This window comes from Oryctolagus cuniculus, chromosome 1 (assembly GCF_051225735.1).
Source record: "Oryctolagus cuniculus isolate XC-2025 breed Fujian yellow rabbit chromosome 1, ASM5122573v1, whole genome shotgun sequence".
Classification (NCBI taxonomy): Eukaryota; Metazoa; Chordata; class Mammalia; order Lagomorpha; family Leporidae; genus Oryctolagus; species Oryctolagus cuniculus.
In genome coordinates this window covers 141,351,458-141,377,528 of record NC_142867.1, presented here as the reverse complement: position 1 = coordinate 141,377,528, position 26,071 = coordinate 141,351,458, and the positions used below count along the sequence as shown (strand labels likewise).

General features: G+C 48.6%; 1 protein-coding gene across 1 annotated transcript in view; it reads right to left on the bottom strand.

Annotated features, from left to right (window-relative positions):
- The window catches only part of ZNF367 (zinc finger protein 367), a 28,818-nt gene extending 11,821 nt beyond the window's left edge, over positions 1-16,997 (bottom strand). Inside the window, exon 1 of the mRNA XM_051818581.3 lies at positions 16,140-16,997. Coding sequence (XP_051674541.1) covers positions 16,140-16,553 — 414 coding nt within the window. The 5' untranslated portion in view covers positions 16,554-16,997. The remainder of the gene's footprint in view (positions 1-16,139) is intronic.
- Positions 16,998-26,071: the final 9,074 nt, after the last annotated feature.

Genomic DNA, 26,071 nt, shown 5'->3' with positions numbered 1-26,071 from the left:
GACCAGGTAGGTACTGCGCAAGCAGAAAATGAAAGCTAAGGCAGAGTGTAAACAGCACGCCAAGCATTAAAGAATGGAGGCACCACGCCATTCTGCAGAGACTGGGAAAGGGTTTCCTCGCCCACTTTTGTTTGTTCTTTTTTTCCTTTTGGTTTGGTGCAGGGTAAGGGGCAGTCAAGAAAATCTTAGAACATCAGCTGACCACAAGCTAAAGAAACTTCAGAGGACAAATGCAATTTAGAACACAGTTTACAAGAATAGTGCAGAAAAGTCGTTAAACAACTACAGCCCACAGCATACAACAAAAGGAAACTGAGGACTGAGTCTGACTTCCAGAGTCACCACATTACACTACTGCAAACATCTAGTTTTCAACAAAATGTTACAAACTATGCCGAGAAATTTTTTAAAAAAAAGTATGGTACACACAGAAACACAACAGGGGGAAACATGAACATTGGGCTTAACTAGACAAAGACTTTAAAACAACTGCCTTAAATATGCTCGATGAGCTAACAGCAACCATGAGCAAAGAATAAAAAGAAAGTGAGCCAGGCAGCTGGTCAGTAGTGGTTAGAGCACCACTTTTGGACACCCACATTCCCTATCGGAGCCTGGATGGGAGCCAGGATTTGAGTCCCTGCTCCACTCCCAATTTCAATTTCCAGTTAATGTGCACCTTTGGACATTAACTGCAGCTAAGTCCTGGCCACCCACACGGGAGACTGCTTCATTTCCCAGTGCTCAGCTTCAACCTGACTCTATTGTAGGCATTTGGGGAACAAACAGCAGATGAGAGATTTTCTCTTTCTATCTCACTTGCGCGTGTGCACACTCTCTCCCCCCTGCCTTCATATATAACTTTTTTAAGAAAAGCTAAGAGGGGCAGGTGTTTAGCCTAAAGGTAAAATGTTTGTGTCCCACATCACAGTACTCGAGTTTAATTCCTGACTCTAGCTTCCTGTTGATGGAGACCCTGGGAGGCAGCAGTGATGATTCAAGTAACCAGGTTCCTGTCACCCACATGGGAGGCCTGGATAGCATTCCTGGCCCCCAGGTTTGACCCCTGGCCCAGCCCCAGCTGGTGTGGGCACTTCAGGGGGTGAAGCAAAGAATGGGAACATTCTTGCTCTCTTTTCCTCTGCCTCTCAAATTAATTAATTAATTAAAAACAGGAGAACAATCTTTCAAAGAGATAAAAATAATTTTTTAAAGGAACCAAATACATATCTGGAGCTGAAAAGTACAATAAGATGAAAAAGATTTATTAGAGGGGCCAGTGCTGTGGCATAGTGGGCTAAGGCTCCACCTGCAGTGCTGGCATCCCATATGGGTGCTGGTTCTAGTCTTGGCTGTTCTACTTCCAATCCAGCTCTCTGCTAATGGCCTGGGAAAGCAGTGGAAGATGGCCCAAGTCCTTGGACCCCTGTTACCTATGTGAGACCAGGAAGAAGCTCCTCTTCCTCTCTGTAACTCTACCTTCCAAAAATAAGAACATGGGTAAAGGATACTATAAAAGTAAATACAAAAGTCAGAATTATTACATTTCTGGTTTGTAACTCCTCTTTTCTTTCCTATATAAAAGAAAAATACCAAATCCATAAACAATTCTAAGTCCATGTTAGTGGAACCACTTTGTATAAAGATCAAATCTGTGACAACATAAAGTGGAATGGACAGAGGAGTACTGTTTTATATACTACTGAAGCTAAGATGGTATCAATTCAAGAAATCCTTAAAGGGGAATGGATTTGACATAGTGATTAAGATGCCACTTGGGCACCTGAAACCCATACTGGAGTGCCTGTGTGTGAATTCCCAGCTCCACTCCAGATTCCAGCTTCCTGCTAGTGCAGACCCCCAGAGGCAGCAATGATGGCTCAAGTACTTGGGTCCCTGACACCCACATAGGAGACTGGGATTGAGTTCCAGCCTTCCAGCTTTGGCCTGGCCCAAAGCATTTGCCAAGATGGGAGACCTTACTCTCTCTTTGCCTTTCAAATAAATTAAAATATTTTAAAGAGATTATTACATGTCTTTTAAAAATCTATCTATTTATTTCAAAGTCTGAGTTAGAGAAAGAGAAAGGGAGAGACAGAGATCTTCTATCCACTGGTTCACACCCCAAATGGCTACAATGGCCAGGGCTAGGCCAGGCTAAAGCCAGGAGCCCGGGGTTTCTTCAGGGTCTCCCACATGGGTAGCAGGGGCACAAACCCTTGGGCCATCTTCCGCTGCTTTTCCCAGGCCATTAGCAGGGAACTGGATAGGAAGTGGAGCAGCCAGGACCCAAAGCAGCATCCAAACTGGATGTCAGGGTCTCAAGCAGCGGCTTTACCTGCAAGCCACAATGCTGGCCCCAAGAGAATATTATAAACTTAAGAGGCTAGTTGAAATTTTCTAGGCAACCACGAAGAAGTCTTAAGAGAAGGAATGAAAATGGTATACTATGGGCTGGCGCTGTGGTACAGCGGGTTAAATGCCCTGGCCTGCAGTGCCGGCATCCCATATGGGCGCCGGTTCGAAACCTGGCTGCTCCACTTCTTTTTTTTTTTTTTTTTTTTTGACAGGCAGAGTGGACAGTGAGAGAGAGAGAGAGAGGTCTTCCTTTGCCGTTGGTTCACCCTCCAATGGCCGCCGCGGCCGGTGCGCTGCGACCGGCGCACCGCACTGATCCGATGGCAGGAGCCAGGAGCCAGGTGCTTTTCCTGGTCTCCCATGGGGTGCAGGGCCCAAGCACCTGGGCCATCCTCCACTGCACTCCCTGGCCACAGCAGAGGGCTGGCCTGGAAGAGGGGCAACCGGGACAGAATCCGGTGCCCCCAACCGGGACTAGAACCCGGTGTGCCGGCGCCGCTAGGCGGAGGATTAGCCTAGTGAGCCGCGGCGCCGGCTGCTCCACTTCTTATCCAGCTCTCTGCTATGGCCTGGGAAAGCAGTGGAAGGTGGCCCAAATTCTTGGGCCCTTGCAGCCGCGTGGGAGACCCAGAGGAGGCTCTGGGCTCCTGGCTTTGGATTGGTGCAGCTCCAGCTGTTGCAGCCAACTGGGGAGTGAATCAACAGACCTCTCTCTATCTCTACCTCTCCTCTCTCTGTGTAACTCTGACTTTCAAATAAATAAATCTTTAAAAAAAGAAAAAAAAATAAAATGGTATACCACAGAAAAAAATCAATTAAAGACATAAGAAAGCATTAATGAAGAAACTGGAAAACAAAACAGGTATAAGGGGTAGGTGTTGTGGCAAGCAGGTTAAGTTCCAGTGAGCTGGCATCCCATAAGTGCCTGTTCAAGTCCGAGCTGTTTCACTTCCAATCCAGATCCTTGCTAATGCACCTGGGAAAGCAGTAGAAGATGGCCCAAGTGCTTGGGCCCCTGCTCTCATGTGACAGACCTAGATGGAGTTCTAGGATCCTGGCTTTGGCCTGGCCCAGGCCTAGATGTTGCCGCCATTGAGAGGCAACCAGCAAACAGAAAATATCTGTTTCTCCCTCTCCCTCTGTTCACCCTGCCTTTCAAATAAATAAATAAATCTTAAAAAAAAAAAAAAAAAAAAAACACTGGGGCCGGCACTGAAGTGCAGCAGGTTAAAGCCCTGGCCTAAGGCACCGGCATCCCATATGGGCGCCGGTTCTAGTCCTGGCTGCTCCTCTTCCGATCCAGCTCTCTGCTATGGCCTGGGAAAACAGTGGAAGATGGCCCAAGTCCTCAGGTACCTGCACCCTCGTGGGAGACCTAGAAAAGGCTCCTGGCTTCGGATCAATACAGCTCCGGCCGTTGCGGCCATCTGGTGAGTGAACCAGCGGATGGAAGACCTCTCTCTCTCTCTCTCTGCCTCTCTGTAACTCTGCCTTTCAAATAAATAACAACAGGGGCCAGGGCTGTGGCACAGTGGGTTAAGCCACAGCATACAGCGCCAGCATCCCAGCTGCTCCACTTCTGATCTAGCTCCCTGCTGATAGGAAAGCAGCAGAAGATGGCCCAAGGCTCAAAGGCTTGGGCCCCTGCCACCCATGTGGAAGACCTGGATGAAGCTTCTGGCTTCTGAGTTCAATCTGGCCCAACCCCAGCCATTGCAGCCATTTGGAAAGTGAAGCAGTGAATGGAAGATTTCTGTCTCTCCTCTCCCTCTGTAATTCTGCCTTTCAAATAAATAAATAAGTCTTAAAACAAACAACAAAAAACACAATGGAATGATATGCTGTATACAAGACCTGCTCTGAATGTAAAAATAAGTTAAAAGTGAAAATGCTAGAAAAATATAATGATGATAAATATACTTGCCCTTAATAACACAGCCTCTAAAAATCTGTATATGAATAAACTTGACTGAATTAAAGAGAGAAATAGTTCACAGATTGCTGGGGACTTTAATGCCTCACTTTCAATAATGGACAAGGATAAGTAGGTAGATAGACCTTATATTAGGCTACAAAATAAGTCTCAACAAATTTTGGAAGAGTGAAAGCGTCTAACATCTTTTCTGGTCACAAGGACTGAAACTGTAAGTCAATAACAAAGGAAAACAGGAACAAATACGTAGAAATTAAACAGTACCCTCTTAAACAGCCAAGGAGTCAATAAAGAAATTGCAAAGAAAAAGAAAAAATACTTTGACACCCATGAAAATAAAAATACGCCAGAATTTGTAAGATACAGTTTAAGGACTTTGTAAGTGGCAACACTACCCAAAGCAGTCATACAGAGTCAATGTAATCTATTAAAATTCTAATGTCCTTTTTGCAGAAATGGAAAAAGCAATGCTCAGATTCACACAGAACTCTAAGAGGCAACAAATAGTTTGACTAAGAGGATTCAGACTTCCCAACTTCAAAACTTACGAAGAGCAATGACAAGGCAGCTGGCATTGGCATAAGGAAAGACATAGAAGTCAATGAAATAGAATTGAGAGTACAGACATAAATGTATCCATGTATGGCCAGGTGATTTCAACAAGGGTCCCAAGAACATTCAATGGAGAAAGAATACTTGTCACAAGAAATGGTCCTGGGATAACTAGATTTCTTTCTTTTCACTTTAATAAGACACTGAGTTTATTTCATATGCATATTTTTGTTTCCCTACCATTTCCATGTCTGACCACCACTACTGCTATGCCCTATCATAATATTCCATACACACTTAACGTGAAGCAAAGGGTAGAATCCCACCTTTAAAACCAAAATAGGCATTTTGGACAACACATTCTTGGCAATGGAATGTGGACAACATTTAGCAAACATGGTAAAGTGTTCACTCTGCATTATTAAAAGGACAGCCAGATATCACCTGTCACAGAAAGGAAATCAATATGGAAAATTTCAATAGGGCCGGCGCCGCAGCTCAATAGGCTAATCCTCCGCCTAGCAGCGCCGGCACACCGGGTTCTAGTCCCGGTCGGGGCACCGGATTCTGTCCCGGTTGCCCCTCTTCCAGGCCAGCCCTCTGCTGTGGCCGGGGAGTGCAGTGGAGGATGGCCCAGGTGCTTGGGCCCTGCACCCCATGGGAGACCAGGAAAAGCACCTGGCTCCTGGCTCCTGCCATCGGATCAGCGCGGTGCGCCGGTCGCAGCGCACCGGCCGCGGCGGCCATTGGAGGGTGAACCAACGGCAAAGGAAGACCTTTCTCTCTGTCTCTCTCTCTCACTGTCCACTCTGCCTGTCAAAAAAAATAAAAAAGAAAAAAAAAAAAAAGAAAATTTCAACAAATATTTAAACTATTTAAGCTTCTATTTATTTATTTGAGAGATCTACAGACAGAGAGAAAGGTCTTCCATCTGTTGGTTCACTCCTGAAATGGCTGCAATGGCCAGAGCTGGGCCGATCCAAAGCCAGGAGCCTCTTCTGGGTCTCCCACGTAAGTGCAGAGGCCCAAGCACTTGGGCCATCTTCAACGGCTTTCCCAGGCCATCAGTAGAGAGCTGGATTGGAAGAAAACACCACAGGAGGAGGCTTAGCCCACTATGTCACAGTGCCAGTCCCTAAACTATTTTCTTAAAGACTTCCTCCACTGCCGAGATCTTGAATAATCTCCTGGTCAGTCACCAGGAAGCAATTCTTCACATAACTGATTAACTTGGGCACAACACTAGGTCCTTTTGGTGGTTTTCCCCCATTTTTTGAAGGATTCTTGACTTTTTGACCTTGATATCTCCTGACTTTGGCCTGGTCCAGAACTGACCATTGTGGTCATTCCAGGAATAAATCAGCATATGGAAGATCTCTCTTGCTCTCTGTCTCTTTGTAACTCTGCCTTTCAAATAAATAAATCTTAAACAGGATATTATCAAGAAAGTCAAAAGACAACCTACAGAATGGGAGATATTTTCAAATAATGTATCTGATAACAGTCTGGCATCCAGTATATATAAAGAACTATTTTGGGAAGTATTTATTTATTAGAGAAGCAAAGGGACAGAGAAAAAGAGCTCCTATTTTCTGGTTCACATTCCAAATGCCCACAAAAGCCCCTGGCTGAGGATGGAAGGCAGGAGCCAGGAACTCAATCCGGGTCTCCCATCCACGTGGCAGAGACACAAACACTTGAGCTATCACTGCTGCCTCTCAGGGTCTGCATTGGCACAAAGCTGGAATCAGGAGCCAGAGTCAGGTTTTGAACCCAGGCACTCCAATGTGAAAATGGGCATCCCAACCAGTGTCTTAACTGCTACACCTGCCCTCAAAAGAACTCTCATAATCCAACAACAAAAAGACAAAAGTGTAACTTAAAAACAGGCAAAGGGATTGAACAGACATTTCTCCAAAGCAGTTGTACAAATGGCAAACAAGCACAAAAAAAGATGATCAACATCATTAATCATATGATCAAAACAACAGTGAAGGGTGGCTGTTTATCCTAGCAGTTAAGACATAGTTTAGGGGCTGGCGCTGTGGCACAGTGGGTTAAAGCCCCAGTCTGCAGCACCGGCATCCCATATGGGCGCCGCTTCGAGTCCTGGCTGCTCCACTTCCCATCCAGCTCTCTGTTATGGCTGGGGAAGGCAGTGAAAGATGGCCCAAGTGCTTGGGCCCCTGCACCCACATGGGACACCCTGCCTCCTGACTTCAGATCGGCACAACTCCAGCTGTTGCGGCCATCTGGGGGAGTGAACCAGAGGATGGAAGACCTCTTTCTCTCTGCTTTTGCTGTGACTCTACCTTTTAAAATAAATAAATAAACCTAAAAAAAAAAAAAAAAAAAAAGGACATAGTTTAAGAAACCCAGGTCCATACTGGAATATTGGGTTCGATATCCACCTCTGGCTCCTGACTCCAGCTTTCTACTACAGCAGATGGTCCAGGGAGACAACAGTAATGATGCAAGTAATTGGGTTCCTGCCACTCACGTGAGAGACCTGGGTTGAGTTCCCAGTTCCCAGCTTCAGCCTTAGCCAAGCTAGGCCAAGCCTTAGCTAAGCCATGAACCAGAAGATACGAGATCTCTCTCCCTGTCTGCCTCTTAAATAAATAAATGGGGCCGGTGCTGCGGCTCACTAGACTAATCCTCCACCTGCGGCGCCAGCACCCCGGGTTCTAGTCCCGGTTGGGGCGCCGGATTCTGTCCTGGTTGCTCCTCTTCCAGTCCAGCTCTCTGCTGTGGCCCGGGAGTGCAGTGGAGGATGGCCCAAGTGCTTGGGCCCTGCACCCACATGGGAGACCAGGAGAAGCACCTGGCTCCTGGCTTCAGATCAGTGCGGTTTGCCGGCCGCAGCGGCCATTGAGGGGTGAACCAACAGCAAAGGAAGACCTTTCTCTCTCTCTCTCTCACTGTCCACTCTGCCTCTCAAAAAATAAATAAATGAAAATAAAAAAAAAAAACCTCCATGAGATATTACTTCACATAAACTAGGTGATAGGAAAAATAAAACTCAGTAGGAAATTAGGGCTTTTTGGAAAAAAAGCTGGTGGGAATCTAAAATGGTTCAGCCATTGTGGAGAAGTCTGACAGTTTTGTATAATATCACAGACACACTCTGTATGCATATATGCATCCACAATGGAATGCACATACGTGTATACAATGGAATCATTATTCAACCATGAAAACAGTGTGTGCTACAAGGTGGGTGAACCTCGAAAACAGTGTGTTAAGTCAAAAAAGCCAGACACAAAAGGCCACATCCTGTATGATTCCATCTAATGAAATCTCCAGAACATGCATCCATAGAGACAGAAGCACATTGGTGGGTCCCAAGGACTGCATGTAATGGACACAGAGTTTTCCTCTGGGGTGATGAAAATGTTTTAGAACTTATATAACATCATGAATGTGCTAAACATCACTGAAATGTAGACTTTAAAATGGTTACTTTAGGGGCCAGCATTGTGGCAAAGCAGGTAAACCTGCCACCTACAATGCCGGCATCCCATATGGACGCTGCTTCGAGTCCCGGCTGCTCCGCTTCCAATCTAGCTCCCTGCTAATGGCCTGGGAAAAGCAGCAGAAGATGGCTCAAGTGCTTGTGCCCCTGCCACCCACATGGGAGACCTGGAAGAAGCTCCTAGCTCCTGGCTTTGGCCTGGCTCACCCAGGCCGTTATAGCCATCTAGGGAGTGAACCAGCAAATGGAAGATCTCTCTCCATCTCGGTAACTCTTTCAAATAAATAATTTTTTAAAGTTAGTTATGCCATTTCACTTCAATTTTTAAAACTAAGGCAATTTAAAAATACTATGGGTTTCAGTTAATAACAATGTATCCATATTGGTTCATTGGTTGTAACAAATGTATAATACTAACCTAAGATATGGCCAACAGGGGAAACTGGGTATAAGGTTTATGGGAATTCTGATTATCTCTGCAAGTTTCCTATACTATACATATAAAACTAACATAAAGTTGGCACTTATTTGAAAAATATCTTTACTATTTCCCAGGCAAGTTAACTTAAAAAAAAAGATTTATTTATGTATTTGAGAGGCAGAGTTACAGACACAAACAGGGAAAAACAGAGAGAGGTCTTCCATCCGCTGGTTCACTCCCCAAATGGTCACAATGGGCAGAGCTGGGTCGACCTGAAGCAAGGAGCCAGGAGCTTCTTCTGGGTCTCCCACGTGGGTGCAGGGCCCACGGACTTGGGCCATCTTCCACTGCTTTCTCAGGCCATAGCAGAGAGCTGGATCGGAAGTAGAGCAGCCAGGACTCAAACCGACACCCATATGGGATGCCAGCACTACAGATGCCAGCTTAACCCTCTGTGCCACAGCGCCAGCATCACATATGGGTGCCAGTTCTATCCCAGCTGCTCTTCTTCAAATCCAGCTCTCTGCTGTGGCCTGGGAAAGCAGTGGAAGATGGCCCAAGTCCTTGGGCCCCTGCACCGCACAGGAGACCCAGAGGAGGCTCCTGGCTTCAGATAGGCGCAGCACCGGTCATTGTGGTCAACTGGGGGGTGAACCAGCAGATGGAAGACCTTTCTGTCTCTCCCTCTCTCTGTAACTCTACCTCTAAATAAATAAATAAATCTTTTAAAAAAAAAAAGGGATACTATGATAAGTGAAATAAGCCCATCACAAAAAGACAAACATTGCATAATGCAGCAAACATTAGGTATCTAAAGTAAATTATTTTAATGTCTTTTTAAAAATATTCATTTATTTATTTGAAAGGTAGAGTTACAGATAGAGAGAAGGAGAGACAGGGAGAAGTCCTCCATCAGCTGGTTTACTTCCCAAATGACCACAATGGCCAGAGCTGGGCCAATCCGAAGCCAGGAGCCAGGAGCCTCTTCAGCTCCCCCACACAGGTGCAGGGCTCAAGCACCTGGGCCATCCTCCACTGCCCTCCCAGGCCACAGCTGAGAGCCGGGTTGGAAGTGGAACAGCCAGGACCCGAACCAGGTTCCATATGGGATACCAGTCCTGCAGGCAGCAGCCCCACCTGCTACACCACAGCGCTGGCCCCTATTTTTTTCTTAATGTTCATTTACTTTCATCTATTTGAAAGGAAGAGTGACAGAGAGAGATAGAGATCTTCCATCCACTGGTTCACTCCACCAATGGCTGCAATAGCCAGGGCTGGACCAGGCCAAAGCCAGGAGCCAGAAATTCCATCCAGGTCACCCAAGTGTGGGGCAGGGGCCCAAGCACTTGAGCCATCACCTTCTGCCTCTCAGTATGCATTAGCAGGAAACTGGATGGGGAGTGGGGTAGCTAGGACTCAAACTGGCACTCTGATATGGAAAGTGGGTATCATTTATGTGCCATAATGCCCACTCCTGAGGTTAACTTTTTTTTTTTTATTTGACGGGTAGAGTTCGACAGTGAGAGAGAGACAGAGAGAAAGGTCTTCCTTCCGTTGGTTCACCCCTCAAATGGCCGCTACGGCCAGCGCTGCACTGATCCAAAGCCAGGAGCCAGGTGCTTCCTCCTCGTCTCCCATGCGGGTGGCAGGGCCCAAGCACTTGGGCCATCCTCCACTGCCTTCCCAGACCACAGCAGAGAGCTGGCCTGGAAGAGGAGCAACCGGGACAGAATCTGCCCCAACCAGGACTAAAACCCGGGGTGCCGGCGCCGCAGGCAGAGGATTAGCCTAGTGAGCCATGGCGCCGGCCAAGGTTAACTTAGAAACAGAAAGTAGAATGCTGGTTGCCAGGGACTGGAAGGAGGAGGAAAAGGTGAGCTCAATGGGTATGAAGTTTCAGTTTTGCAAGAAGAGTAAATTCTAGAGATCTCTTATAAAAGTGTGTGCATATAGTTAATACCACTGTACTGTATCTTAAAAATGTTTAAAATTGCAAATACTATTTTTACCATATTTTTAAAAAATGTGAAAGTACTATGGCAAAATATATTATTGTAAAAATATTCATTGACCCTTCAAACAAGCAATCACCTAATGCCTAAATAAATGAATACAGATCATCTTTTCAAATAATGTATTAAAGCAAGCATAAAGATCATTTCCATCCTGGCCTTAACAGTAAGAAAACCTGTTTCCTGGGCCAGCGCTGTGGTACAGTGGATTAACCCTGGCCTTCTAATGCCAGCACCCCACATGAACACCAGTTCAAGCCCCTCCATCTCAATCCAGCTCCCAGATAGTGCACCTGGAAAAGCAGTGGAAAATGGGCCTTGGGCCCTGTGCCCACATGAGACTTGGTTGGAGTTCTGGCTTTCTCCTGACCCAATCCGAGCCATTGTGGCAATTTGGGAAGTAAACTAGTAGTTGAGATATCTCTCTCTCTCTCTCTCTCTCTCCCCCTGTCACTCTGCTTCTCAAAAACATAAACATGTTTCCAAGTACATTTTGACGGTTACAGAGTATTAACTCATCAGTGAACAAACGCAACAATAGCCGGATGACTCACAAAATAAAGCAAGACCAACATGAAATTCTAAGAAGCAAAATGAGTACACTGCCAAAAACTTCTGCATATTTTATTAAAGATAGTGTTTTTAAAGACTTTATTTATGATTAGAAAATGGGTTCAAGAGGAAGAACTAATTTTTTAAAATCTTTTTAGAACATTCAAATTGCTTCCTTTTTTGAAGATTCTATTTATTTATATATTTGAGAGGCAGAGTTATAGACAGAGAGAGAGACTGAGAGAAGGTCTCCCATCCACTGGTTTACTCCCCAGATGACTGCAACAGCCAGAGCTGGACCAATTGGAAGAAGAGCAGCTGGAACACAAACTGGTGCCCATATGGGATGCTGGCGCCATAGGCGGAGGCTTACCTACCATGCAACAGTGCCGACCCCTAGTAAATGCAATTTTTAGAACAATCTCTATCCCTATAGAAGGCGGGTTAGTGATTTTGAAAGCGTTTAGTCATGTTACAATTAAAAAACCTAAAAGACCTTAACACAATTTTTATACAATTCAAAATCAAATAAAAAGTACAAACAACCTAAGTAAAAGAAACGTTAGGTACATGCAGCTTCACAAGAAAATACGATCGGAGCTGGCATTGTGCACTGCCAGTTGTGACCCTACATGGAGCCTAGAAAGCAGCAGATGAAGAACCAAATGCTTGGTTTGCTGCCGCCCACATGGGAGACCCAGGCCTGGCCCAGCCCGACCTGGCCATATAAGTTTCCCTCCCTCCCTCTGTCATTCAAATAAATGACTTTTTTTAATTAGTTCCAATTTTTTTATAGATTTATTTATTTGAAAAGCAGAGTTACAGAGAGAGGGGGAGAGGAAGAGAGAGCGTGAAAGTGTCTTCCATCCACTGATTTACTTCCCAAATGCTGCAACGGCCAGGACTGGGCCAGGAGCTCCATCCGGGTCTCCCACGTGGGTACAGGAACCCAAGCACATGGACATGCTTCCACTGCTTTCGCAGACACATTATCGAGGAGTCGCATCCAAAGTAGAACAGCTGGGACTCACTGGAGCCCATAAGGAACACTGGCGCTACAATACCAGCCCCAGATCCAAACTTCTTATGGATCAAATATCCCTCCCAGACTTATCTTCACAATCTACCAAGTCTTAATTAAGTTGTGTGGACCCTTACAGACAGCATATAAATAAAATATATTTCTACTATAGAATGTAAATCTACCTACATCAACTTAATATTAAAAATTTCTCCTCCTTCCTCAGGTAGACAAGATTGAATGAATTCAAAATGTTAGAATGTTCAACCAGGAACCCAGCAGATTGCTGTTACAAATATGCAGTGTTTATTCTGTCAGGTGGCTAACACGCCCTATTCAGCTGCTTACAAGACTACGTGCACTCTAGACACTTGACACAGAGTTCAGGTAACAGAAAGGTGAAGTAGGACTGGCAGCCGCCAGGTCCTGCAGGGTGACTGGTTTCTGAGAAGCCAGACCCTGTAAGCCTTCGCTTTGCAGAAGTAATCTCAGCGATGCAGTAGGAGTAGAAGACACAACGGCACACGGTGGGGAGCCTCGGAATATTCCATGGCAGAGGGAAGTCAGACCTGCTCCCTTCCCTCCCAGAATTCTATAACCCAGGGAATGAAGTTAAAATGTGACAACAGGACAAAGCAATCTTAAGATAAGGAGCCTAAAAAAGGTGGTAGATGATGGATGTCTCCACGCAGGGTGGGCAGCGCTGGTTAGGAACAAACGAAAGATCAAGAGAAAGCTGACAGTGCACAGGACTTGCCCCTGGGAGCAGGGGCAAGACAGTCAGGGAACACAAGTCGTTCTCCAACCCACAGCTGTTACTGCCGAGGCACACTGGCCAGCTGCAGGGAGCATGCGATGTGGCACTGGCTCCATCACAGACGTGGCTTCCACACTCCCACACGTGAGCACACTCAGGCAGCATGATTCACCCGAGCTGCAGGTGCAGATGAAGAACTACAGCTACATTAGGGAAGCAAAACAAAGGCGACAGGGCTGTGGTTCCCTACCCTGAGTCCAGTGGTAAAACAGGCATTAAATTCATAGAGAATGCATTTTAAGAGGAAACAATGCATGGATTTCAAAATTTTTTTGCAACAAAATATCTTTTAATTCCATTTCCATTAACTTTTTTAAGTACTCTTGTTCTGACCACAAGTTTTTATTTTTATTATTTCGAAGGCGGAAAGAGACAGAGAACTCCCATTAGCTGGTTCACTCCCCAAATGGGGCTGGGTCAGGACAAAGTCAGGAGCCCAAACCGACGCTCTCACGTGGGTGGCAGGGATCCAACCAGTTGATCTGCTGCCTGCCGGGTACACATCAGCAGGAAGCTGAAATCAGGCCAAAGCCAGGATTCAAGCCCAGGCAGTCTGATAAGGGACATGGGTGTTTCAAACATGTCTTACCCACTGCTCAAACGCTCATCCCGTAAACACACATTAAAGTAGGCAACATTCCTCAATAAAGGTTTATTTTCCCTTAAGGTGGGGGAAGTACATGAATAAATTTTTGGACTATTAACTGGATTGCTTCATCATCGAAAGTACAAGTTAAAGTCCGTTTATCTAATGATTTATGAACATTTGGGCCAGTACTGTGGCACAGCAGGTATAGCTGCCGCCTGCGAAGCTAGGTTCGAGTCCGTGCTGCTCCACTTCTGATCCAGCTCCATTCCAATGTCTTGGGAAAAACAGCTGAAGATGGCCCAAGTGCTTGGGCTCCTGCCACCCATGTGGGAGGCACAGATGAAGCTCCTGGCTAGCAGAGAGTGAACCAGAGAGGTAGATGACCTCTCTTTGTCTCTCTCTCTTTCTGCAACTGACTTTCAAATAAATATTTTTTTTAAAAAATAGTAATTTATTAATGTTGTAATATGAAAGGCTGTATGAGTGGGGGGGGATAAAACAGCCTTTTTACTCTACATGTTCTTCCTAACTTCTAGTATATTTTACCTCTGAAAAGAAGTGGGCATGATGGAAATAAAATTCAAGCCCATGCACTGTATTAGCTTTTTTTTTTTTTTTTTTTTTTGAGAGAGAGATTGCATCCTCAGGTCCATTCCCTCAAATACCCACAAGAGCCAGGAGGTGGGAACTCAATCCCAGTCTCCCACAAGAGTGGCAGGGATGCAACTACCTCAGCCATCACCTGCTGAATCCCATGGTCTGCATTAGCACATTAGCAGCAAGCTGGAATTGGCTACTGAAGCCAGACTTAAATCCAGTTACTCCAATATGGGCCGCAGGCATCTTAACCAGAGTTTTGCTCCAGCAACCTTCAAAATTTGTGTGTGGATGTTATGTTTTTTTAGGTGTTAAAAAAGTAAATAAAAAAAACACCCAGGAGCCAGTGCTGGGGTGCAGTGGGCTAAGCCTCTGCCTGTGGTGCAGGCACACTAGTTCACGTTCCGGCTGCTTCTCTTCCGATCAAGCTCTCTGCTATAGCCTGGGAAGGCAGTGGAGGATGGCCCAAGTCCTTGTGTCCCTGTACCCACGTGGGAGACCCGGAGGAAGCTCCTGGCTCCTGGCTTCCGATTGGTTAAGCTCCGGCTGTTGCAGCCATTTGGGAAGTGAACCAGCAGACAGAAGACCTTTCTCTATCTCTCCCTCTCTCTGTCTCTGTAACTCTACCTCTCAAATAAATAAATAAAATATCTTTTAAAAATTCGTTTACGCTAACATTAACTCAAAATTAGATTGTTGCAATTAAGAATAAACAAAGATTTTGCAAGGTCTGTTACACGTATTTGTGCATGTATGCCTTTATTTTGGTCAATTATATAACACACTGTATAAAAAAAGACACTAGATTACGTTACACAGAAAACCACCTGTAACACCAACCATCTCAGGCTAGGGAGGGCCAGGCGACAGCAACTGACCTCTGCACGAATACTCAGCTCTACTAAAAACATTTCTACTGTTTCTTCTTTCAAATGTTTCAGTGTCAAGACTTGCGGTGTGTCAAAGCACACAGTCCTACAACTTCACAGCTCTTCAACACCGTTAGTCACCAAGTGCTTCCATTTCCCCAGCGCCCAGACGACGTGGAGTTTCAACATTCTTTGGATCAGCTAATTTGTTTCCATGTACGCAGGACACACACGCACGTATCCACCAGGCGACTTCTGAATCAACATCTTTAGCAAACTCCTCTACACAGCCTCTAGCCCAAGTGTCGCCTGTGCGTCTACAGGGCGGAAGGGCGAGGTCCTGGCCCTCCTGGGGACCCCGCAACACGGGCAGCAGGAGCAGCCGCCACGTCCCGCCTCTGAAGCCACTCCACCCACCCCGCCAAGTTTCAGGGAAACGCAGGTCTGGAACAAGGGGTCCTTTCTCCCCAGCGCTAAACTCGGAAGACTGAGCAGCCCGAGGGGGAGAGCCGACAGCGTCCCGCGTCGCTGTGCGCGCTCAGCACCCGGCAAGCAGTAGGCAGCTGCGCCCTTCCCGCGGCCACGGAGCACCCCCAGCCCCCTGCCTCCCTCGCGCCCGGCCCAGCGAACCGCACTGGCGGTTTGCTCTGGCTCCTCTGTGACCCCGGGCTGCGCGCCCGCCCGCTGCACCTGCTGGCCCCAAGCCCGCGGCCTTCCCCGCCACCGCGCCGGTCACGTGACCGGCCCTGCTCTTCCCCCTCCCACCCCACCCCGGCGGGGGCCGGTTTTGGCGCGCGGCAGTGACGTCAGCGTCCTGTCAGCCGCCACCGCCCTTAGCGACCTCGCGTTTTAAACTCGGCCCCGCCCCGCCCGGCGCGTCCGCCGGCCGCCCCAGCGCGCCGTTAACGGGCCCCGCTGCCCCGCGCCCCGCCCGCCCCCTCACCTTGAGGTGGCCGCTGTCCGGGCTGCTCGCTTCCTCCTCATCCTCACCTCCCGAGGCGGCGGCGGCGGCGGCCGAGGTGGCGGGCGGGGGCGCGCCCCGGCCCCGCAGCCCCGGGTGCTCGGCGGCGGCGGGCAGGGTGGCTGCGGGGACGCCGCCCGCGGCCCCGGGACTGAGCGTCACGTTGTGCGCGTTCTCGCCCCAGCGCCACGGGTACACCATGAAGTCGCTGAAGCCGGGGCTGGTGGGGATGAGCGGCGGCGGCGGTTCCGGCTCCCCGGCGCCGCCGCACGCGGGCTTGATGGGGGTCGTCCGGATGACCGACACCAGCACCCGCTTCGGGGAGTCGTGGCAGATGATGACGGGCGGTGGCTGCGGCGGGTTGTCGGCCATCGGCGCCTCCACGCCCCGGATCATCGCCCGGCCGCGATCCGCAGCTCCGGCGGCCCCGGGCTGCAGTCCCGGGACTCCCGGGAGCCTGAGTCTGGACGCTCGCTCGCTCGCTCGCCCGCGCCGCTCCGAGTGGCCGGCTCAGTTCCGCCGGCTCATGGCAGGCGGGCGTTTCCCGGACTCCTGCGCAGCGGCCACCGGAGGAGTTGAGCGGCGCGGGTCGGCCGGCAGCCGACGGGCAGGGCCGGACCCTCGCCCCAGGCCGAGTCTGCCCTCAGCTCTCTGGACTGTCCCCAGCGCAGTCTGCAGAAGCAGGAAAGCAGCCGATGGCCTGGTCCTCGCGGTGACAGAAAAACAGCACGCGCGGCGCCGAGCCCCCGAAAATAACAACCTGCCGCCGCGCTCCCTGCTCCGGCTTTTCCCGCGTTACATTTCGCGCCTGGGCGGAACCAATCAACGCGAGGCCCCTGCCGGCTGGCCACCGCGGCGAGTGACAGATCTCGAGAGCCAATGGCCGGGCCTAGACCCGTCTCTAGCCAAACGGGGCGGGGCCGGGCCCTGAGCGCGGGTCCTTTCTGCCACGCCATTGGCCGCCGCTCTTCTGTTTTTTTTTTTTTTTTTTCCTGCCTCGAGGGCCAACTGCGTTCGAAACTCCAGGGGAGCGCGCGACGTCGGCGCTCGCCCGGACACACCCGGCCGGGGGGCCCTGCCCCCTTCAGCCCCCCAGTAGTTGCGGGCCGGGGTGCGGGCCGGTGAGCTAGGGGTTGATTGGAGAGGGGCGCGGAGGGGCGTGGCGCGGGGGCGGGCGTTGGTCGACTGCGGCGCGCGCTCCGCTCGGCTCCGCCCCGCCGGCCGCGGCCTCCTGCGGCTGTTGGGCTGCGGTTCCCGCGCGCCCCGAGTTTAAAGGGCTCGGGCCTGGACGCGCTGCCCGCCCTCAGCCCTCAGCGCCCCTGTGGGCCCCGAGCGCGGGCGCCCGGTGCGGGAAGCACCGACCTGCGGGTCCCGCGCCGCCACGCCGGTTCGCCTCAGCGGCTCCGCGGCAGCCCGGGCGCCCTCCGCCGGTCCGCCTGAGGCGAGCCCACGCCGGACGACCCTGCGCGCGCTGGAGGCCGAGCGGCCGAGCACCAGCCGGACGCCGAGACCGCTCGGCCGAAGCAATCCGAGGAGCCGCCGGCTGGAGCCCAGAGTGCACGGCTTCAGACGAACGAGTGGAAACTGTACTGTTAGGAGCCCTTTCCAAGACTTTTTTTTTTTTTTAAGTTAAAAAAAATTAAAAAGGCAAAACAAGCGACAATGTGCAAAATTTAAAAAGCGAGAGAAACAATAAATTGCATCCCTGCTGTTGGGTGTACAAAACTGACAAGATACAACAAGAAACTGACAGGGCATCAGGTGGCTTCAAGGAGGGAAGCCGTGGCTGGGGAGCGGAAGCGAAAAGACTTCAAAAGACACAACATGTAATTACCGCTTTTGAACTTGGAATCGAGTGAAAACATCTCAAGAAATAAGACCACGTGGGGCCGCTAATACATGCGGAGGGCCGTGTGGATGCTCACAGAGAACCCTCACAACTCTACCAAGAAGCTCTTAGCTCTGTTTCCATAAGATCACGTAAGAAATCCTTGGAGGGCCGGCTCAGAAAACTGCCTCCGAATTGTATTTTACAGTCTGCTTGGGGAAAATGAGGGAAAAGGCTGAAACATGTCTCCCACCCCAACCCACCCCCGCCCAAGATTCCGGAGTCCCATTTCTCATAGTCCGAAACCTGCAGGGTTTCTGGGAAAATCCAGTTTGGTATTTTAATAGTTGAGTTAGACAGCTGAAAGTTTGGCTCTCATCTCACTTAAAACGTAGTAAGCATTTTATTTGTATAATTTAATACCAAGTAATTGCACCGGTCTTCTGAATCAGTTCAAAGGGGAATATGCATCTATTTCATATTTGAAAAGTAGTGAAAAAAAAACTGGTCTATCCATCATGAACATTCAAACTGTTGTGTAAGATCCAACGGATTAAATACCAACCAATAGTTACTGTTTAACATTCACAACATGCCCCAGAGTGAGGGACATTGACTCTGCTTCTAAAAATTACCCTTCATCAACAGTAACCTGGCAACTCCACTTGCTCTCTGTCACAAGAGAATGAGAGACATGCTGGGAATGTGTGAACTGGACAAAGGGTGATTCCAGGAACAGAGCTGAGGTCCTGCAAGACATTTGCTTTTTTAACTCCATTTTCATGCAAGCAGGAAGCTTCCTGATTGCTGGTACCTTTGTTGTACCCCAGATACAATATACAATCAACAGCCCATATAGTGTATACTATGAAGGATACAAAATCATTTCAGTATACTGAATATTATTACGGTAGTCTTTCCAATATTAATAATGTGGGCCCCCTTTTCATAAAGAATCCCAAATCCTCTTTTTAAAATGTATTTTAGGGACAGGCATTTGATACACTGGTTAGGACACCACTTCTGACACCTGCATCCATGTCAAGAGTGCCTGATTCAAATCCCAACTCTTCTGCTTCCAATCCAGCTTCCTGCTAATGCACACCCTGAGAGGCAGATGATGGCTCAAGTACTTGGGTCTGTGCCACCCACTTAGGAGATCTAGTTGAGTTTCAGCCTGGCCCACCCTTGGCTCTGGCAGGCATTTGGATGGAAGATCTCTCTCTCAGCCTCTCTCACTTTCAAATAGAACGTGGGAAATAATTTTTTGTTTTAAAGTATCAAGATAAATTGAGTAAAGCAAAGCAAAATTTGTTGTCAGTTGAAATGCATATGCTTTGGTTTGGATGTGGTTTAAGTGTCCCCCAAAGATTCATACTGGAAGCTTAGTCCTCATTATGAGAGTGTTAAGGTGGCAGGTCCTTTAAAAGGTAGGGTTTCAGAAAGGGGTTTGCATAGGGGTTAAGACTCCCACTAAGACCCCCATATCCCATATCCCAGTGTCTGAGTTCAATTCCCAACTCCAGCTCCTGATTCCAGCTTCGGCCCATGGGAACCCTGTGAGACAATAGTGACAGCTCAAATGGTTGGGTCACTGTCACCTACGTGGGAGTCCTGGAGTAAGTCCCCCCACCTGGCTTTGGCCCCAGTCCTATCCCAACTGCTGTGGGCATCAGGAGATGTCCTGATGTCCCCTCTCCCCAAATAAAAATTTTAAAGAGGTAGGTCCTGGTAGTAGGCAGTTAAGTCATTGGAAATGCTGCCCTTGGGATCCTTTCCTCAGCTTAGTATAGAAATAAACAGGAAACAATTTGCAAAAAGGCAGAAACTTTTATTTGATAGAAAAACGTCTGTTCTAAGAGAAGACCAGTCTCCTTAGGGGCTAAGTCCCCTCTTCTACTAGCTCTGGGTGAAAGATTGCACCCACCCGGAAGGTGTGATTTAAAGCAGCAAGGTCACACATGCAGCGCAAGAAGCTCTTAGTGGGGGAGATGCTGGCCAGTCTGGAAACAAGCTTCCCAGCCACAGCTGACAGCATGTTTGTGGAGGACATTCTACCTGTGTCTGAGGGGCCCACAGACCCCTAGCCCCACTGGACTGCCTCACCCTTCTAAGGGATAAGGTCATTCTCATGCAACCCCAGGTAGTTCTCAAGGGAGTTGTTACTAAAATGAACCTGGTCCCTGCATCTTTCTCTCTGGCTGCTTCTTTTCTATTAAAGGGTGACAGTGGGGCAGACGTTTGGCCTAGCCCGTCTTTATCAGAGTGCCTGAGTTCCATACCGAGCTTCTGCTCCTGACTCCAGCTTCCTGCCGGTGGCAGCAGTGATGGTTCAAGTAATTGAGCCACCCACCTGGGAGGTCTCGGAGACCAGGAGTCCCAGTTCCTGACTTCAAACATTTAAGGAGTGAACCTGAGGGTGGACATTGCCTTATTTGTTTGTTTCAGAGGCACACACACACACACACACACAGAGCTCCCATTTGATGGTTTATTCTCCAAACATCCACAATGGACAGGGCTGGATTGAGGCTGAGACCAAAGCTGGAAACTAAAACTCAATCAAGGTCTCCTACATGGCTAGCAAGGACCCAATTACTGGGGCTGACGCTGTGGAGTAGCAAGTAAAGCCACTACCTGTGGTGCCAGCATCCCATATGTGCAGTGGTTTGAGTTCCAGCTGCTCCACTTCCAATCCAGCTCCCTGCTAACGTGCCTGAGAAAGCAGCGGAGGATGGCCTAAGTGTTTGGGCTTCTGAACCCATGTGGAAGAACTGGACCCGAAAGGAGTTCCAGGCTCCTGGCTTAAGACCGGCCCAGCTCTAGCAGTGGTAGCCATTTGGGGAGTGAAACAGCCAATGGAAGATTTCTCTGTCTCTGCCTGTCTATATATAACTCTGCCTTTCAAATACATAAATCTTTTCTTAAGGCAGAGTTACAGATAGCTAGAGGCAGAGAGAGAGAGGTCTTCTATCCTCTGGTTCACTCCCCAGATGGCCACAGCAGCCAGAGCTGCACCGATTCAAAGCCAGGAGCCAGGAGCTTCTTCCAGGTCTCCCAAGTGGGTGCAGGGGCCCAAAGACTTGAACCATCTCCTACTGCTTTCCCAGGCCATAGCAGAGAGCTGGATTGGAAGTGGAGCAGCCTGGGTTCGAACCAGCACCCATATGGGATGCCAGCACTGCAGGTGGTAGCCCCCAAATAAAAAAAAAATCTTAAAAAAAAAAAGGACCAATTACTTAAGCCATTACCTGATACCTTCAAGAGTCTGCACTGGCAAGAAGCTAGAGTCAAGAGACAGAGCCAGGTGTTGAACCCAGGAATCCTGAAATGGCACACAGACCCCCTAACTGCTAGGCCTAATCCCCACCTGCCAGATATATAGTAAAACTGATAGGTCAAATAAGTTTGTAAACTTTTTGAGTCTTCTGATGTATATTAGAATATTGCTTGGCTCATTCAACTTGGTGGTCCCTGAACCTGGTGTACTTATGCCTTGTATCTCCTTTTCATCCTCTCCAGCTGCTTTTAAACTGCAGACCACACTGTCATGGGGCCATATGAACAGGTGTTGGTTGACTCACTTCATAAATAAAAATACGAAAATAACAGGTGGGAAAACAGCAGCCTGAGGCATCAGAAACTCATCAAACAGACAGGCATGATGATTGGTGATTATTTAGACTGATTATAAAGTGAAATTTGACTTTTAGAAGAGACAGGCCCTAAAATACTTGTAGTTTTTGTACCTGCCCAATTCATTGATTAATCAGATGGCATAAAACCCCCAACATGCCATATTGAGCCATCATCACCCTGAGCTGTAGTAGGAAGTTACCTGTTCCTTCCTTCTCCATTCAGAATGACTTTCTGGCAGTTGTTGATTAACCAAATATCTATTCTGCCCTTCTTTCTCCTAAGAAAATGTCTATATTGGCCGGTGCCGCGGCTCACTAGGCTAATCCTCCGCCTAGCGGCGCCGGCACACCGGGTTCTAGTCCTGGTCGGGGCGCCGGATTCTGTCCCGGTTGCCCCTTTTCCAGGCCAGCCCTCTGCTGTGGCCAGGGAGTGCAGTGGAGGATGGCCCAGGTGCTTGGGCCCTGCACCCCATGGGAGACCAGGAAAAGCACCTGGCTCCTGGCTCCTGCCATCGGATCAGCACGGTGCGCCGGCCGCAGCGCGCCGGCCGCAGCGGCCATTGGAGGGTGAACCAACGGCAAAAAGGAAGACCTTTCTCTCTGTCTCTCTCTCTCTCACTGTCCACTCTGCCTGTCAAAAAAAAAAAATGTCTATATTGTTGGTTGATCACTGTGTCTAGCTGAAATTGTAAGTTTGGCAATCCTCACTTGAAAATCTGGTCATGGTCAATGAGATATTAGGTGACATTATACATGGAATTTCTGGAAGCCTCCTTTAAAAAAAATGCATATATTTGAAAGGCAGAGTGACAGAGGAATTCAGAAGAAGAGACAGAGAGATCCTCCATCTGCTGGCTCACTCCTCAAATGCCTGCAATAGCCGGGGGTAGGCCAGACCAAAACCAGGAGTCAGGAACTCCATCCTGGTCTCCCACATAGGTGGCAATACTTGGACCATCATCATCTGCTGCTTTCCCAGCCACATTAGCAGGAAGCTGTATCAGAAGTGGAGCAGCCAGCACTTGACATCATAGGTGGCAGTTTAATCTGCTGTGCCATAGCATAGGCCTCAGGAAACATTTAAAAGACCCCTCAGTGCTGTGGCCTCAGGTAAAGCCTTCACCCACAGTGCCAGCATCCCATAGGGGCACCAGTTTGAGTCCCAACAGCTCCACTTCCGACCCGGCTTCCTGCTGAGGCACCTGGGAAAGCAACAGAGGATGCCCCAAGTGCTTGTGCCCTTGCACCAATGTGGGAGACCTGGAAGAAGCTCCAAGCTCCTGGCTTCAGATAGGCCCAGCTCCAGTTGCAGACATTTGGGGAGTTAACTTGCAGATGGAAGATTTTGCTCTCTATCTCTCTCTCTCTCTAAGTCTGCCTTTCAAATAAATAAAAATTTTTTTAAAAAAGGCCCTTTAGTCTTTTCTTTGCTCTCCCAGCCTGGAAGATAAACGTGATGACTACATATCTCATAGCCATTTTTAAAAGAAGGAAGTTGAGTCCTTATGATTTAACGCAGGAGCAGCACTTACCTCGCGTGCATGGTTCTGGGTATCTTTTATTTGAGAGAGAAATAAATTTCAGTCTTGCTTATGCCACTTTTACTCCTAGAATACATTACTAACAGTCAAAAGCCATTCCCAATAGGTATAATACTTATACCCAAGTCAGATTTTAACTGACTGTCTCTACTGAGAAAGTGGTAAGGTCCACAGCTGCACACCCAGTGAAGGTGCATGACTCCCTGCCACGTGTAGTTGTGCCCTAAAGGGACCACTCACACAGAGACCACTGTCTGGGGACTCTGCCTTCTGGAGGTGGACACATGACTGGTTCTTGGCCAGCAAATGTGAGCAGAAGTGATCTGTGTTATTTCCAGACTAACAACATTAAAAGGAACTATGAGTTCTCCATACCATCTTTCTGCTGCTGAATACAGAGATCTAACCAATGACACTGGGGGCTTAGGATATAGGAGAGTCACAATAGGGAAGGAGGTAGTTGCCCTCTATCACTACGAGGAGGTAAGCCACCGGCAATTAAAAATACCATGGTGGGGAGGGAGGGGCAGGGAGCAAGTGTTGGCCACAGCAGCCACTTGGACACCTGCATGCCAGATTGGACTGCCTGGGTTCAAGTCCTGGCTCTGTTTCCAATTCCAGCTTCCTGCTGGGAGGCAGCAGGTGATAGCTCAAGTAGTTGAGTCCCTGCCACCCATATGGAAGATTCAGGTTGAGTTCTGGCTTCCTGGCTTTAGCCTGGCCCAACCTTGGTTGTTATGTGCATTTGAAGAGTGAACAAGCAGATGGGATATCTCCCTGTGTCTGTCAGTTTCTGTCTCTCTGCCTTTCAAATAAAAATAATTAATTGGAAACATCATGGGATATCATATTAGTGAAGAATATGCATCAATCATGTTTGAGCTACCATACATTTAAAAAATTTTTCATTTTGCCTGGCACCACGGCTCACTAGGCTAATCCTCTGCCTGCGGTGCCCGCACTCTGGGTTCTAGTCCCGGTTGGGGCGCCGGATTCTGTCCCAGTTTCTCCTCTTCCAGTCCAGCTCTCTGCTGTGGCCTGGGAAGGCAGTGGAGGATGGCCCAAGTGCTTGGGCCCTGCACCGTATGGGAGCCAGGAGGAAGTGCCTGGCTCTTGGCTTTGGATTGGCGCAGCGTGCTGGCCATAGCAGCCTTTGGGGGGTGAACCAACGGAAGGAAGACCTTTCTCTCTCTCTCTCTCTCTCTCTCTCTCTCTCTCACTGTCTAATTCTGCATGTCCAAAAAAATTTTTTTAATTAAAAAATTTTTTTCATTTTTATTTGAGAGGCAGAGAAAGAGACCAGAGAGAGATTTTCCATCTGCTGTCTCACTTCCCAAATGCCTTCAACAACAAAGACTGAGCCAGGCCAAGCCAGAAGCCCATGACTCAATCCAGGTCTCCCACGTGGGTGGCAGGGACCCAAGTACTTGAACCATCATCTGCTGCCTCCCAGTGTATGGCCTAGCAGGAAGCTGGATCAGAAGCAGAGTGGCCAGGATTGAACCAAGCACTCCTATATGAGGTGCAGGCATCCCACATGGCAACTTTAACTGCTGCACCAAACATCATGCACTAAACATCCTGCCCCATCAAGCATGTTTTCATTTCTTTGTTACAGCAGCCAAAATTACCTTATCTAATATAGAAATTGGTCCCAGCAGTGGGGGGTCGATAAAGCCCGAGTTAGTGATCAGGTGGAAGCAGTAAAGACACTTATATCGAAGTCTTTGATAAAGGCTGTACCTCGCACCCACAGGACATTTGGTGAAACTGTCTAACTGATATGGTGGAAGGAGGAGCAGAGCTCTATTGAATCAATAAAAGAAGTAGTTGGTAAGAGTGTGATACTGTGTGTGTGTGTGTGTGTGTGTGTGTATATATATATATTTTACAGGCAGAGTGGACAGTGAGAGAGGCAGAGAGAAAGGTCTTCCTTTGCCATTGGTTCACCCTCCAATGGCCACCGTGGCCGGCGCGCTGTGCTGCTCCGATGGCAGGAGCCAGGTGCTTCTCCTGGTCTCCCATGGGGTGCAGGGCCCAAGCACTTGGGCCATCCTCCACTGCACTCCCTGGCCACAGCAGAGAGCTTGCCTGGAAGAGGGGCAACCGGGACAGAACCTGGCGCCCCGACCGGGACTAGAACCCGGTGTGCTGGCGCCACAAGGCGGAGGATTAGCCAAGTGAGCTGCGGCGCCGGCCTAGAGTGTGATACTGTATATTGACTTTTACTATCTTCTTTTAGCGAGTTTGTGTAAAAAAAAGAAATGGACTTCAGGAAATAACAGAAGGGCAATAGAGAAAATTGAGAATAGAGAAAACACTTAGGGTCTTTAAGGGTTGCAAAATATATTTGCAGGGGCCAGCGCTGTGGCACAGTAGGTTAATCCTACATCTGCAGCACTAGCATTCTATATGGGCTCCGGTTCTAGTCCCAGCTGCTCCCCTTCTGATCCAGCTCTACTGCTATGGCCTGGGAAAGTAGTAGAAGATGGCCCAAGACCTCCGGACCCTGTACCCATGTGGGAGACCAGGAAGAAGCTCCTGGCTCCTGACTTCGGATCAGCACAGCTCCAGCCATTGCAGCCATTTGGGGAGTGAACCAGCGGATGGAAGACCTTTCTGTCTCCCTCTCACTGTCTGTGGCTCCACCTCTCAAATAAATAAATAAATAAATAATTTTATATATATATATATATATTTGCATATATACTCCAGCTTGGGCTAGTGATCTGGGCCTGGCTGAACATGGATGTAAATACCCTGCTGTACAGCAACCCAGGACAGCCCAGTGACTCAAGTCCGCTTTTCTGAGCAACCACTGAAAGTGAAATCCTCCCTCTTTCCCTGCTGTAGTTTAAACTGTAAAGCTTTGGGGCTGGTGCTGTGGTGCAGTGAGCTAAGCTGCTG